Consider the following 14,572-nt stretch of genomic DNA (forward strand, 5'->3'; position numbering starts at 1 on the left):
AAGGTTGACATGTTCCACATCCATGAGGATCTCCTAATCTAATCTTTGGGAAGACCACATCAAGGCAAATCCTTGAGACTTCTGGTTGTGGGGATATCTAAAACATTGTGTTTATCAGGGATGTATCTGGGCTCTTCCTGATCTGAAGAATGGCATATGATGACATATTTCTCTGATTACACTGTTCACCATGCCCTGTTACGGATGCAGCAAGCTGCTCAATTGAGAGACCGCACTGAACACATGTTGTAACTTGTGACCATATCCTAATAAACATGCCAGAACCACCATAATCATGTGTTTGATCATTCCTCCCCTTTTCCTGCATCCACTCCACATTCTGACTGCTTACACAGTCATATTTTCACTGGTGGCAGAAAGTGGAACTATTACTTTTTCAGCATAATCCACGAGCACACTGATTCATGAACATACCTGCAATGTTTCAGCATCCTGCAATATACACAGCCTGCACTGCAACACTTGGAACACCGTCAATGTACAAAAGAACAGGCAACATTTATGATTCAGTAGCCTTATATACACATGACATAAGAAAAATACAAACATCAGCCACAACTGAACATTTAAATAACTTCAATGGCGACAAGTGAAAATTTGTGCCAGACTAGGGCTCGAACCCTGATTTCCCGCTTTACATGAATGGTAGTCTTAACTGCTTTGGCTATCCTAGAATGCTTTCCATCCTGCCCAAATTCTCAACCTGTCACACACTAACATGTAGTGTCCACTGTCTGTTATCCTCACTGCTTGTGGCTTCACCCAAATCCTGCAAGAGTTAGGACATACTGTGCATCTGCACTGAAGTTACCATTATTGTCCAAAAGAACAGACACCACACATATAATAATATATAGGTTGTTCAAAAAAGTTTCGACACTCTGAGGGGTGGTAGTACTCAACGAAACAAGAAAAATAATTCCAATAAACATGGGTCCAGAAACGCATACTTTCTGTGATAAAGACATGTTTACAGGAGATGTTGACATGGCAGCCATTCATGACAATGTACCCATCTGCCCTCCAGCGTACAGAATAACACACACCTTGAAGTATGCCCAGCTGTTGTTGTACCTGCTGGCACACATTGAAGATGTGACCTTGTAGTGTTTGCACATCAGTGACTGGTGTGGCACAGACCAATTCTATCATGTCCCCATAATCAAAATTCTAGGGGACTGAGGGCCGGGGAACAAGCAGGCCAAGGAGTCTAAAGCAGGAAATCTAGGTGCACATGAAGTTAATTTTTTTTTATCAGCAATAACTGAGCAGATAGTATGACTAAGGTCAGAGAGAAGACAGTGAACAGCTGACATGGCAGGATGATGAAAGTAACATCAATCAGCCACTGGAGATTGCTCATTGAGTCACAACAAATTAAAATAGAGATGAGGCAAGCCAGGTTAATGAAATATAGGGCTCTGTTAATGGCTGTCAGTTTTGTCGTAGAAACATACAGGATACCAGCAACACCAAAAGGCCATAAGGTCTGTGTGTATGTCCTTAAAAATAGATCAGTCCTAATTAGGCAGTAATCAAGGAGGAGTGCATGGGATTAAACATGGAGTGCATTCCAAGAGAGGAGGGGGGAAGGGGAATTAGGATAGTAAAGTGCATTACAACTATTAAAACCACCCGAAGGCAAGCGTCAGGAGGATCAACACCCACTGCACGAAAAAAAAGGAATTTGACAAGTCAGCTGATTAAGAAATTGTTATACGGTGATTACACAAATGAGCAAAAGTTGGTATTGTTGGAACTGAAGAGATAAGCTCTGAGCTTCAGTGAGGAGATTGTCTATAGTACTAGTCTGGAAAATGCCAATGGCCAGTCTTCCTCCACGATGATATACTTAGTCCGTTAATTTCCAAACCAAGGATATCGCTGGGCCATCAATCTGACAACAACAGTTCTGGTGGGGCGCTATTTGGGCCCCAGTATATATGGGCGAGAGAGTAGCATGATCCACATGCCAAGAGGTGTGGGCAAGGAAGCAGAGAGCTTTAAGCTTTCACATGCAGCTAGTCTTAAGATGAAAAATATGGAGCAGCCATGTCAGCTTTTTATCAAAGTGGAATCCAAAAATGTGGAATGCACCTGAATGTACATGTGCTACATATCCAAGCAGAGTTCTGGATAAGAATGAACTGTGGTACAATGACAGAAATGCGTGACGCACATTTTAAAAAAAGAAAATTGGAAGTCATTAGAAATGGACCAAGCAGAGACCCTTCGGATGACTCCTGGTTGGTTTCTTGGAGCTTCAATTGAGCCATGGTTACAGATAAGGAACTGCAGCAAAAGCACAAGCCATCAACATACAGTCTGCAGATAATCACAATCCCAACAGAAGTCCCTAGCCCATTAATGGTGATGAAGGACAGTATAAGACCATGAAGGAGGAGACCTGGAACAGCTGTTGACCAATGGTGGCCCAGCACAGTACATGGCTTGAGTCACACCTAGGATGAAGAAGTAAAGATTTCCAAGGAAGAGACATAGCACATTCAGCATTCCTTCTTACTGTGTTTTATTAGGCAGTGAACCTTTCCACAGAACAGCTTAAAAATAATGAGAGCAGTCTGTAAAGGATGTCACTTGAGAAAGTGCAGGGCCCTTTGATGATTCTGAACAGCTGTTGCAAAGTCTTTGGTCCACTATGGTACTGGTCAATGGTGAAGTGCCCATTAAAAGGGGGATAGCAGTTTCAGTGGCACAGGTGATTACATGGAAGATACCTTCTACAACCTCACTGATGTGATATGAGGCAGAATGGGAGAAAACTGACAGGAGAAGTATAAAACTTTCAGTTGATCATTTGAAGAGCCCAACAGGGTGATTGAACTGTTGGGGAGTGACAAGGAAGTGATAGGATCACCAGAAAGTAAACCATAGACTGTTCTATAGCAACCACTGTAGCGAATTCGTGAGACTGGGAGAAGGGATCATAATGCCGATGGTCAAAAAAGTATCATCAGTGGCACTAAAGCAGTTAGGAGTATCATCGTTGAGGAGAGACAGATCATGATTGGAAAGATGTTGGACGGTCAGAAGGTCCCTACCATACATCAAGGTACTCCCTCCATATGGGGTAGAGCGAAATGAAATCCTCAAGTGGGAGGAAAAGGCAGAAAGCAGTTGGATTAAGGTGGTCATCTCAAGATAAGGAAGTTCCCTGCACGAGGGTTATTAAATGTTACAAACTGTGATAGTTGGGGTTGTCTACACTCGCACTGCTACTGCCTCCAATGTGGTAAGAAGGGAAATCCTCTCACTAACACCACTTGGATGAACCAATGTACAGACCACTCCCGATGCTCTCTCAGGACCAACACAGTTCCAACAGAATGTACGGTAACTTTGAAGCACTGGAGAATGGTCATTAGTGTAATGCATTCCTTGGAGAGCAACACAGATTGTAGAGTAGGACATTTGTCATTGAAATTCTGGCAGTTGACAGTTATACCCACTTCATTTCCACTGAATTGTCATGTTAAAGATAACCTGGTTAGGTGTGAAGGGGCCAAGAGGACAGGTCACACCACAGGATCACTGCATGTCACCTGTGGGGATGGATAAAAACAACAAATATAAGTTTGGAGTTACATAGCACACCAGCCTTCTCATGAGATTTCTTTTTTTTCTCCCTCTCTCTTTAAGTACTTTAGTGGGTCAAGACTCTTGTGAGGGCTTATCTGCTGCAGGGGAAACAACTGAAATCGAGTGGGCCGCTCTGGGACCTGTCATCCGTGGCTCCCTCTGTCACTAGCTGGTGTCAAGTAGATGGCCTGTGATTTCTTGGGAGAGGGTATGCCACACGATAGTGCTACTTCTCCAGCCAGGTGCAGGGAGCTGAGGTCCCTGAAGATGGTGCTACAGGAACCGCAAGGGGGAACGACCTATCTCCCCCATACACAAATTTACATGTGCAGCTGCCAAAGGTTGATGTTACGGGAATAGACGGAGTAAGTACTCAAGGTACTGCCAATGTCCTGGCTATGGTAATGGCATAATATCATACAGTTTGGGTATGATATGAGCGATCATACTCTTCCTGACTTTCAAAATATGAGAGGCTATTGGAGACATAAAGCTCCTGGATTTTTCATAGCTTAATTAGGGAGCACACTTTAAGGATTGGGGAGGGTGATTGGCTCTGCAATTGACACACAAATGTGGTTGCTCACATGGTGAGTTTTCATCAACTACAGCTTCTACAAACTGGATTGCTCGTACCATGGCAAGACATATGCCTGAAACATTGGTATCTAAAGTACCAAAAGGGGGGGAGGGGGTGGGGTTGGATGTATGCTTCACATCACAACTGCTGACAATGATTCTGACTTTCTAAGGAACGCGTCCCACTCAAAAGTAAGGACAAATGCTCTGTGTCAACCTTGTTGGCTGGCAGGCCTCTATGTGCACAACATGCAAAGTGGATCCCTCACTTTGCCAAGTTTTTATGCAATTCCTTATCCATCTGCAGTGTTAAGTCACGGTGAATAATTAAACCCTGCACCATGTTTGGGCTCTTATGGGATGTTACAATTCATAGGTACATCAATTCTTTTATGAGAGAATAATGCTGAGGATTGAGCAGGACTCGCCATTTTAATTAATACGGAAGCTTTCCATAATTTACAGAGGGATTTCTCCAAATCCATTCTTATACTCTCCACAAAGAACACTGACTTAGTAGGCAGAAAGGACCCACCATCCATTCAGAAACAAACTAGGAACAGAGAGCAATCAATTTCTGCAGTTTGATTAGCTTTCATCCCTTGGTGTGGCAATGACAGCTCTTCCAATGGGTGCCACCTAGTCAGAGCAGTGGCCGTCTGGCTTTATGGACATGGTGGGCAATACAACTGTTACAGCTGCTGCAGAAGAACAACAATATAAACACCTACATAATTGAAACTTCCTGCCAGATTAAAACTGTGTGCTGGACCGAGACTCAACCTCAGGACCTTTGCCTTTCGCAGGCAAGTTCTTCTGTGAAGTTTGCAAGGTAGGAGATGAGGTACTGGCAGGATTGAGGCTGTGAGGACGGGTCATGAGTCATGCTTGGGTAGCTCAGTCGGTACAGCATTTGCCCACGAAAGGCAAAGGTCCTGAGTTCAAGTCTCGGTCCGATACACAGTTTTAATCTGCCAGGGAGTTTCATATCAGCACACACCCTGCTGCTGAGTGAAAACCTCATTCTACCTACATAATTATTCCATTCATTTTCTAATTCAGATTCAAATTAATGAAGTATAAGAGTAAATTGTAAGACATAATTGCCAGTCAGCACTTCTCCCTCAGGAGGTGAAATGATTAATGCTGTCAACAGGCATTTGTTAAAGTAAAAGTGACAGCACAATCCTAGCATTCGATACTGTTAGTTGCTTCCTCAGGAAGGGATGGATTAGGCAGAGGTTAAAAAGGAAGGTCAGGTTAGTCAGACCACAAGATGAGAGGGATTCACATGTAGTTCTTTCTTTTTTAACCTTTCCCAACCTATCCCTCTCTTCTCTCTGAGGAAGGAACTAGCAGTTGTGAAAGTCAGGATTGTGTCATCACTTTTACATGTGTCTATCAACAGTACGAAACATTTCGCCTCCTGAATTACCAGCCAGCAATTCTGTTCAAAAATGTGTGTGAAATCTTATGGGACTTAACTGCTAAGGTCATCAGTCCCTAAGCTTACACACTACTTAACCTAAATCATCCTAAGGACAAACACACACACCCATGTCTGAGGGAGGACTCGAACCTCCGCCGAAACCAGCCGCACAGTCCATGACTGCAGCGCCTTAGACCGCTGGGCTAATCCTGCGCAGCAGCAATTCCATCTCATAATTATATAGTTTTCTTAACTCATGTGTAACAATAAGCTTTTTTCATTGTTTCTCTTTTGTAGGATACAAGCTTCCAAATGCCCAGCATTTACTGTAGGTGACCAACTCTCAGGTTGGGAACTTACGGCGTACGGCTGAGGGGAAGCAGCAGGACTGGCTGACGGGCTGGACATGCGGCGCTGTTGGCTGCAGATGTCGTGCAGGAGTTGCAACTCGTAAGGGGTTGAAGGTGTCAACTGGCGAACCATATCTGCAACAATTACTAGTGTCAAACAGCATAAGATTTCTTAAGGAAACAGAGAAATGTCAACAAAAGACAAACACAAAAATACGGCACATACTTTTCCAAATCGAACATATCACAATGGAACGATGCACCAAATAAATTTTAAGAAGTAAAAATATGGACATTGCACCATAAAATAATGATTGTTTGGTATTAAGTTCTTCAGTTACAAGTTTATTGAGGTTCTTTATAAAATAATAACACAATAATGAGATAAAATGTCTAAAATGTGTGCATTACAAGTACAAAAACCTCCTCAGTGTCATAAGGGCCAAGACACACAGAGTAGAATTAGCTGTAAGTTTACTTGGAGACGTGTGACAGCTCCCCAAGCAGGCACTGCTAACTTCTGAACTGTAGGCTACAAGAAGTCCTCACATGGGATAGGTCTAACATTGCAAAGCACACCAGGCATGCTGCCAGTCGAGGCTGCTGCATGGTCTGAAAATTAACTGCTGTATCTCATGAAACATTGCTCCTCATTGTGATTTACAATCACAGAACTCTCCAGTAGCAGCTACCAGCTGCATCTGGCACACTCAACACACAATTTGTTTACAAATATGAGTGCATGTAAAATAGTTGTGTTAACTCTGCCAACGATCATCAAAACAAAGCGTAGGAGTTCACGAAGAAGATTCTGAACCTTTTGATAGTGTGATCAATGAATTGCTCTTAGAGAAACAGTACAAATAATAAATAACAATCTGTGATACATACTAGTACAGGTTATTCATTAACTCAATTGAATCTTCATCACATCTTCGGTTTTAAATTGAATACAGTTAAAGTATATTGACCAATGTCAGTTTGTGCATGCATAACACCCGTAACCTCAATGTGGTATTAGCTTCCATCACTCTGATGTAATGTAATTCCTCACACAGGATTGAAGACTGAGATTAGTTTTGTAATTTTGTTTGAATGAATGAGAATATTTTTTTGAAGCTGTTCACCAGTATTGAAAAAGATAGATACCAGCAAGATACAAACATGAGGCCATCCATAAAACTGAGAAATAAGTGTATATCATATAACAGAAACTCCTGGCTGGAATGTCAACAATGTAAGAAAAAGATAGCTTGCTAGTTACTGTAAATATGACATGTTTAGTTGCAGATGAATACAAGTAAAAGACACTTACACGAAAGCTTTTTGCCACAGCCTTTGCCAGAAAATGAAAGAGAAACACACACCATTCATTCACACAAGCATGCAAACCTCACACACAATGACTGCATGGACCAGAATGGCATTCTGGATCAAGCTGCCGGAGTTGATGGTTACCACCAAATATGGAGTTCAACTCCATATCACTTAATACAATATGGCTTCCGCGAAGTTCTGTTTATCACTTAAAATTGATGTCACATCTCACTGGCCATGTTTCTCTCCAAGAGGCAAAAATATGACTTGGCGGATTCTTCCTTTCACATTTTCCAATGTAGTGGCACATGAAATTCCTTGCTGTGACATCACAAATTCTCGAACAGTTTCTTGTCCACAAATACTTTCACGTCCCACGAGAGAAACTCGCATGTTTTTGAGTGATAATACTCTGGTGCTATTTTCCCTGCAAGGTTCTTACTGTTTTAATGTACAAATAAAGTGAAGAGCAGTTCTGATATACTCAGAGAACACAGTTATTACATTAAATATATTCATCTGAAACAGACATTTTGCCAACAAATAGCATGCTGCACTCCCTACACTGTGTGACACTGGACTAGCCATTCGCACTGCCTGTTAGCCAACAGTCATGTATGCTTAGATAAGGTCAAAAAACTGTAGTCCAGGGTGGAATAGGTAAGAGTCAGACACAATACAGAATTTGAAGCCTTGTACAACTTTCACTTCAGTGTTGCTATAAAATATGTTCTGGTAAATGTGTTCTCACTAAAGAAGGAACTCATGTCTGAACCACAGTGTTCAATATGGATGTGGGTTAAAATTACTCATCCTCATCTCTGTGGACTCCCCCTCCCCCATGAACCATGGACCTTGCCATTGGTGGGGAGGCTTGTGTGCCTCAGCAATACAGAGAGCCATACTGTAGGTGCAAACACTATGGAGGGGTATCTGTTGACAGGCCAGACAAATGTGTGGTTCCTGTAGAGAGGCAGCAGCCTTTTTAGTAGTTGTAGGGGAACAGTTTGGATGATTGACTGAACTGGCCTTGTAAAATCAACCAAAACTGCTTTGCCGTGCTGGTACTGAGAATGGCTGAAAGCTATGAGAAACTACAGCTGTAATTTTTCCCCAAGGACATGCAGCTCTACTGTATGGTTAAATGTGGTGGCATCCGCTTTGGTAAAATATTCCAGAGTTAAAATAGCCCCCATTGAGGTCTCCAGGTGGTGACTACTCAGGAGGATGTCATTATCAAGAGAAACAAAACTGGCATTCTATGGATCGGAGTGTGGAATGTCGGATCCCTTAATCAGGCAGATAGGCTAGAAAATTTGGAAAGGGAAATGGGTAGGTTAAAGTTAGATATAGTGGTAATTAGTGAAGTTTGGTAGCAGGAGGAACAGGAATTCTGGATAGATGAATACAGAGTTATAAATACAAAATCATGTATGGATAACGTAGGAGTAGCTTTAATAACGAATAAAAAAATAGGAATGCGAATAAGCTACTACGAACAGCATAGTGAATGCATTATTGTAGCCAAGATAGACACAAAGTCCACACCCACCACAGCAGTATAAGTTTGTATGCCAACTAGCTCTGCAGCTGATGAAGAGTTTGAAGAAATGAATGATGAGATAAAATACATTGTTTGGGTAATCAAAGGAGATGAAAATTTAAAAGTCATGGGAGACTGGAATTTGGTAGTAGGAAAAGGAAGAGAAGAAAAAAATAGCAGATGAATATGGGCTGGGGGAAAGGAATTAAAGAGGAAACCACCTGGTAGAATTTTGTACAGAGCATAATTTAACCATGGCTAATACTTACTTGGTTTAAGAATCATGAAAGAAGGTGGTATACACGGAAGAGATGTGGGGCACCAGAAGGTTTCAAAATGATTATATAATGGTTAGACAGAGATTCAGGAACCAGGTTTTAAATTGTAAGACATTTCCAGGGGCAGATGTGGACTTTGACCACAATTTATTGGTTATGAAGTGTAGATTAAAACTGAAGAAGCTGCGAAAAGGTAGGAATTTAGGTAGATGGGACCTGGATAAACTGAAAGAAACAGAAGTTGTAGAGAATTTCAGAGGGAGCATTAGGGACAACTGACGAGAGCAGGGAAAACGAACACAGTAGTAGGAGTATGGGTACTTTTGAGAGATGAAACTCTGAAGGCACAAGGGTATCAAGCAGGTAAAACGGCAAGGGTTATTGGAAATCCTTGGGTAACACAAGATATATTGAATTTAATTGATGAAAGGAGACAATATAAAAAATCAGTAAATGAAGCAGGCAATGGGAATACAAACGTCTCAAAAATGAGACCACCAGTAAGTGCAAAATAGCTGAGCAGGAATGCCTAGAGGACAAATGTAAGGATGTAGAAGCATATATCACTAGGGGTAAGATAGATACTGCCTACAGGAAAATTAAAGAGACCTTTGAAGAAAAGAGAGCCACTTGTATGACTATCAAGAGCTCAGATGGAAACCCAGTTCTAAGCAAAGAGGGGAAAGCGGAAAGGTGGAAGGCGTATATAGAGGATCTATACAAGGGCGATGTACTTGAGAGCAATATTATGGAAATAGAACAGTATGTAGATGAAGATGAGATGGGAGATACGATACTGCGCAAAGAATTTGACAGAGCACTGAAAGACCTAAATCAAAATGGCTGCGGGAATACACAACATTCCATTAGAACTACTGATAGCCTAGGGAGAGCCAACCATGACAAAACTCTTCCATCTGGTGATCAAGATGTATGCAACAGGTGAAATACCCTCAGACTTCAAGAAGAATATAATAATACCAATTCCAAAGACAGCTGATACCGACAGATGTGAAAATTACCAAATTATCAGTTTAATAAGTCAAGGTTGCAAAATACTGACATGAATTCTTTACAGAGAAATGGAAAATCTGGTAGAAGCTGAGCTCAGGGAAGATCAGTTTGGATTATGAAGAAATGTAGGAACATGCGAGGCAATACAAATCCTATGTCTTCGCATAGACGATAAGTTAAGGAAAAGCAAACCAATGTTTATATAATTTGTAGACTTAGAGAAAGCATTTGACAATATTGCCTGGGATACTCTCTTTCAAATTCTAAAGGTGGCAGGGATAAAACACAGGGAGCAAAAGGCTATTTACAATTTATACAGAAACCAGATGGCAGTTATAATAGTTGAGGGGCAGGAAAGGGAAGCAATAACTGAGAGGAGAGTGAGACAGGGTTGTAGCCTATTCCCGACATTATTCAACCTGTATATTGAGCAAGCATTAAAGGAAACAAAAGAAAAAATTGGAGTAGCAATTAAAGTCCAGAGAGCAGAAATAAAAACTTTGAGATTTGCTGATCACATTGTAATTCTGTCAGAGACAGCAAAGGATTTGGAGTAGCAGTTGAAAATTATGGACAGTATCTTGAAAGGAGGATATAAGACGAACATCAACAAAAGCAAAATGAAGATAATGGAATGTAGTCAAATTAAATCAGGTGATAATGAGGGAATTAGATTAGGAATTGAGATGCTTAAAGCTATTTGAGCAGCAAAATAACTGATGATGGCCAAAGAAGAGAGGATATAAAATGTTGACTGACCATGCCATGAAAAGCCTTTCTGAAGAAGAGAAATTTGTTAACATAGAGTATAAGTGTAAGGAAGTCTTTTCTGAAAGTATTTGTATGGAGAGTAGCCATGTATGAAAGTGGAACATGGATGATAAACAGTTTAGACAAGAAGAGAATAGAAGGTTTTGAAATGTGGTGCTACAGAAGAATGCTGATGATTTGGTGGGTAGATCATGTAGAAAATGAGGACGTACTGAATAGAATTGGGGAGAAGAGGAATTTGTGACTTGACTTGACTAGGAGAAGGCACCATTTGGTAGGAGACACATTGCGGCATCAATCGATCATCAATTTAGAATCCAAGAGAAGTGTGGATGTAAAAACCATAGAGGGAGACCAAGAGATGAATACAGTAAGCAGATTCAGAAGGATGTAGGTTGCAGTAGTTACTCGGAGAGGAAGAGGCTTGCACAGGATAGAGTAGCATGGAGAGCTGCATCGAACCAGTCTCAGGACTGAAGACCACAACAACAAACATTCTTTGTGGCCGCAGAAAGAATCCCACAGCTAGTGTAACTCCATGTGTCTGGACACACATGTGTGTGTCCACTCTAGGGCACAAACGAAGTAAAAATTAATAATCAAGCAATCTGACTACGTATTTGAGACCCTATGATAATCAAAACCCCACCACTGTATTCATTTTTTCGTTATCAGTTTTCCTTTGAGCTCTTTTAATTTTCAATGCAGTTAAATCCATTAACAAAAATTCCAACACAAAATGCAATACTATTATTATTACTCATGAAGTAACGAGCTTCGCCTGTGGTCATTTTGAGAGAAGTCGATAATTTACTCAAAATGGCAACAACTGTTAATAATACTTTAAGTTTTAAATGGTCTCTTCTTCTTCTTCTTCTTCTTCTTCTTCTTCCTCATGGAGGTGTAGGAATATCTTGAGGACTGCCTTTCCGATGATTGGGACTGAGCCACAATGCGCAATCTCTGACTGACAATGAAAGATGATGTCACTATCCTATGTCATGGCAGGTAGGCTACACCCACTCACCCTCCACATAGTTGGCAAGGATCCTGTTTTTTGTGGGTTGGAAGTTTACTGCAGGATGACAACCCTTAAAAGGTTGCAGTGCTACTACCTCCAGCTCATTCAGTTTCGATATGGAGAACTTCACCCCCATTGGAGATGCGCTTCGCTATAGGCTCTTGCCACCATAACAGTTTATCACATCAAACAGAACATAATAACGTTGTTTGTTTAACCATGTTCAATATTTCATGGTTCAGTACTCTCTCTCTCTCTCTCTCTCTCTCTCTCTCTCTCTCTCTCTCTCTCTCTCTCTCTCTCCCTCCCTCCCTCTCTCTCTCTCTCTCCCTCTCTATCTCTATCTCTCTCCCCCCCCCCCCCCCTCCCGTTCTCTCTCTGCAGCTTAATCAAATTCCCTCAAACATTTTCCACCTTTAACGGTACTTGTGGTAGCATAGTCCAAGCAACTTTTTCTGAGGCTGTACGATTTCTGTGCACTTTAGCTAAGGTCTCTATACACATTCTCTGTGTCGTTTAATATTGCTTAACATCAGTGGAGGCTGCTCTCAGCTGAATATTGTGTACCTCTAATTTAAGAATACATAAATTTTCGAATTTTAAGTCTGCTCTCTCTCTCTCTCTCTCTCTCTCTCCCTCTCTCTCTCTCTGTGTGTGTGTGTGTTTGTGTGTGTGTGTGTGTGACCTGCACCTCCCTCCATCTCCAAACTGATCAGGAATCCCCAAGCAGAGAAGCTGCCGATGGCTTACATGACCACAGACTGAATAGGTAATCAATTCTGAAATCCTAGCGGCCTCAGTCAAGTGGGACAAAATCCTTTTGTATTAGCCTCCTGAGGTGGCAGTGCTTTTAACAGTCAATGGGGGCAGACTGCATATCAAGTCACTTGTTTCGCAGTAGCTAGCCTTTTGTCATTGAAGCCCAGTCACTTGTTTTGCATGATCAAAAGCCTGAATAGTGAGATGAGAGAATACGATCATATAATAGGAAGGCATACTGTGTCTCGGTTTGTCTTGTGCAGGCATCCTTTGCTCCAGCACCTGCAGTCTTTTTTTTTCCCCAAATTATTATCTGCATTGACACTCAGCAAAATGGTAGTTCTGTCCCCTCCTACCATCATAGGTGAAATAGGATCCCCCCCTCCTCCCTCCCTCAGCCTTCCACAGATTTGGAGTACATAAGGAATTCATCATCCTCAAGGTAGTGTGTAATTCTTCTGCATTGAACAATGAGAATTCATAATGTAAGGGGATCTTGAAAGCATACTCATGGCGCACCTCAAAGAAGCTTGGGAGCCCCCTTTCTTATACCCAGAATAATAAATTACACTGTAGCTATGGCCACAAGCAACCAATGACAGAGAAGAAAGTGGGGTGAGACACAAGATAGGGATCTCAGAGATGCATAATCATGAGTGTCTTTCAAGCTGCTAACTACTTTGTCACAGAGCAAGAATAAAATGATGACAATTTTAAACATGGCTGTTACTCAGTAACAGTATACTAATTTCAACATATGATTATACAGCCAACTGGTTGCAAATAAACTGTTAGGTACATTGACCTAGGTTTCTAAACCTACTAAGGATGTCTTCATCAGAATGAAATTTTGATAAATTGTAAAATAACATTGCTAAAAAACAGTCGTTAAAATTTACAGCAGCTATGTTAAAGTCAAAAGTGAAATAAAATGTTCCAGCCCAGTTATTTGCAACTGTTTGGCTGTATAGTCCAATGTTGAAAAAAGATAAATTTGGAAGGCTTAACAATGCACAAGTTTAATATTTCATCCATCTTCAGCAACTGTATCTGTATGTATTAAAATAATCAGTAACCAGTAACACAAAATAAATTTTATTTCCTTTACTGGTTTCAGGTACCTAGTGCCTACTTCAGAAAGTTATAACTATCGCAAGTAATGCAACAGTTACAACATTCTGAAGAAGGATACTAGGTTAAGGTAATAAAATAGGAAATAGGTAGGTTTCCTAAAAGCAAATATAATCTTCAGAATGCCTAGACATCTTGGTGTGATTATCTGTTCCCATGACAGCATTCTCAAACAACTAATTACACCTTTAATTGTATAGCTCAGTTATAGTTTCTGGACTTCCAAAGGGAATCGGCATAAACTTTTAATTAATTCCAAATGCTGTTTTTATATACCTTCTAACATTAAATACTAAATTTGTTTTTTATTGTATTTTATCTGAAAGAATGTGTTGTTTGGAAAAAAACATTTGTTTTTTCATGAAACTCATAAATTACAAATTAGTACTAGTTACTCGAACAGTGGAAAGCCCAGGTTACAGTATTCCAAAGAGGATAGATTGTTACTCAGTGTAAAAACGACACGCTGAGTTTCAGACCGCTATCTCCAGGTGCTCTGGCCAGAATGCAGCTGCATCAAATGAAAGCAACAATTGAGAGTGAGGCAGGGAAGGAGGAGGCATACCATGTTAGGGGGAGGGGGGAGGAGGTGGTTAGGGAAGTGAGCGCTGTCTCGCAGAGTGTGCAGGGACCAGATGATGTCTAGACAAGGGCAGCATCCGAAGCAGCAGGAGAGGGAGGTGTGGAGGAGAGGGTGGGGGGTGAACAAGTGGTGGAAAAGAAATGGAGATGAACAGAGAGGACAAGAGACCAGTGGGT

At 41.2% G+C, this 14,572-nt stretch overlaps 1 protein-coding gene across 1 annotated transcript in view; it reads right to left on the reverse strand.

Moving 5' to 3' along the window:
- The window catches only part of LOC124798243 (interleukin-1 receptor-associated kinase 1-like), a 151,768-nt gene that overhangs the window by 31,983 nt on the left and 105,213 nt on the right, over window positions 1-14,572 (reverse strand). The window contains 1 exon segment of the mRNA XM_047261560.1: window positions 5,990-6,114. Coding sequence (XP_047117516.1) covers window positions 5,990-6,114 — 125 coding nt within the window.

The sequence above is a fragment of the Schistocerca piceifrons genome, chromosome 5 (genome assembly GCF_021461385.2).
Source record: "Schistocerca piceifrons isolate TAMUIC-IGC-003096 chromosome 5, iqSchPice1.1, whole genome shotgun sequence".
NCBI classification, from domain to species: domain Eukaryota; kingdom Metazoa; phylum Arthropoda; class Insecta; order Orthoptera; family Acrididae; genus Schistocerca; species Schistocerca piceifrons.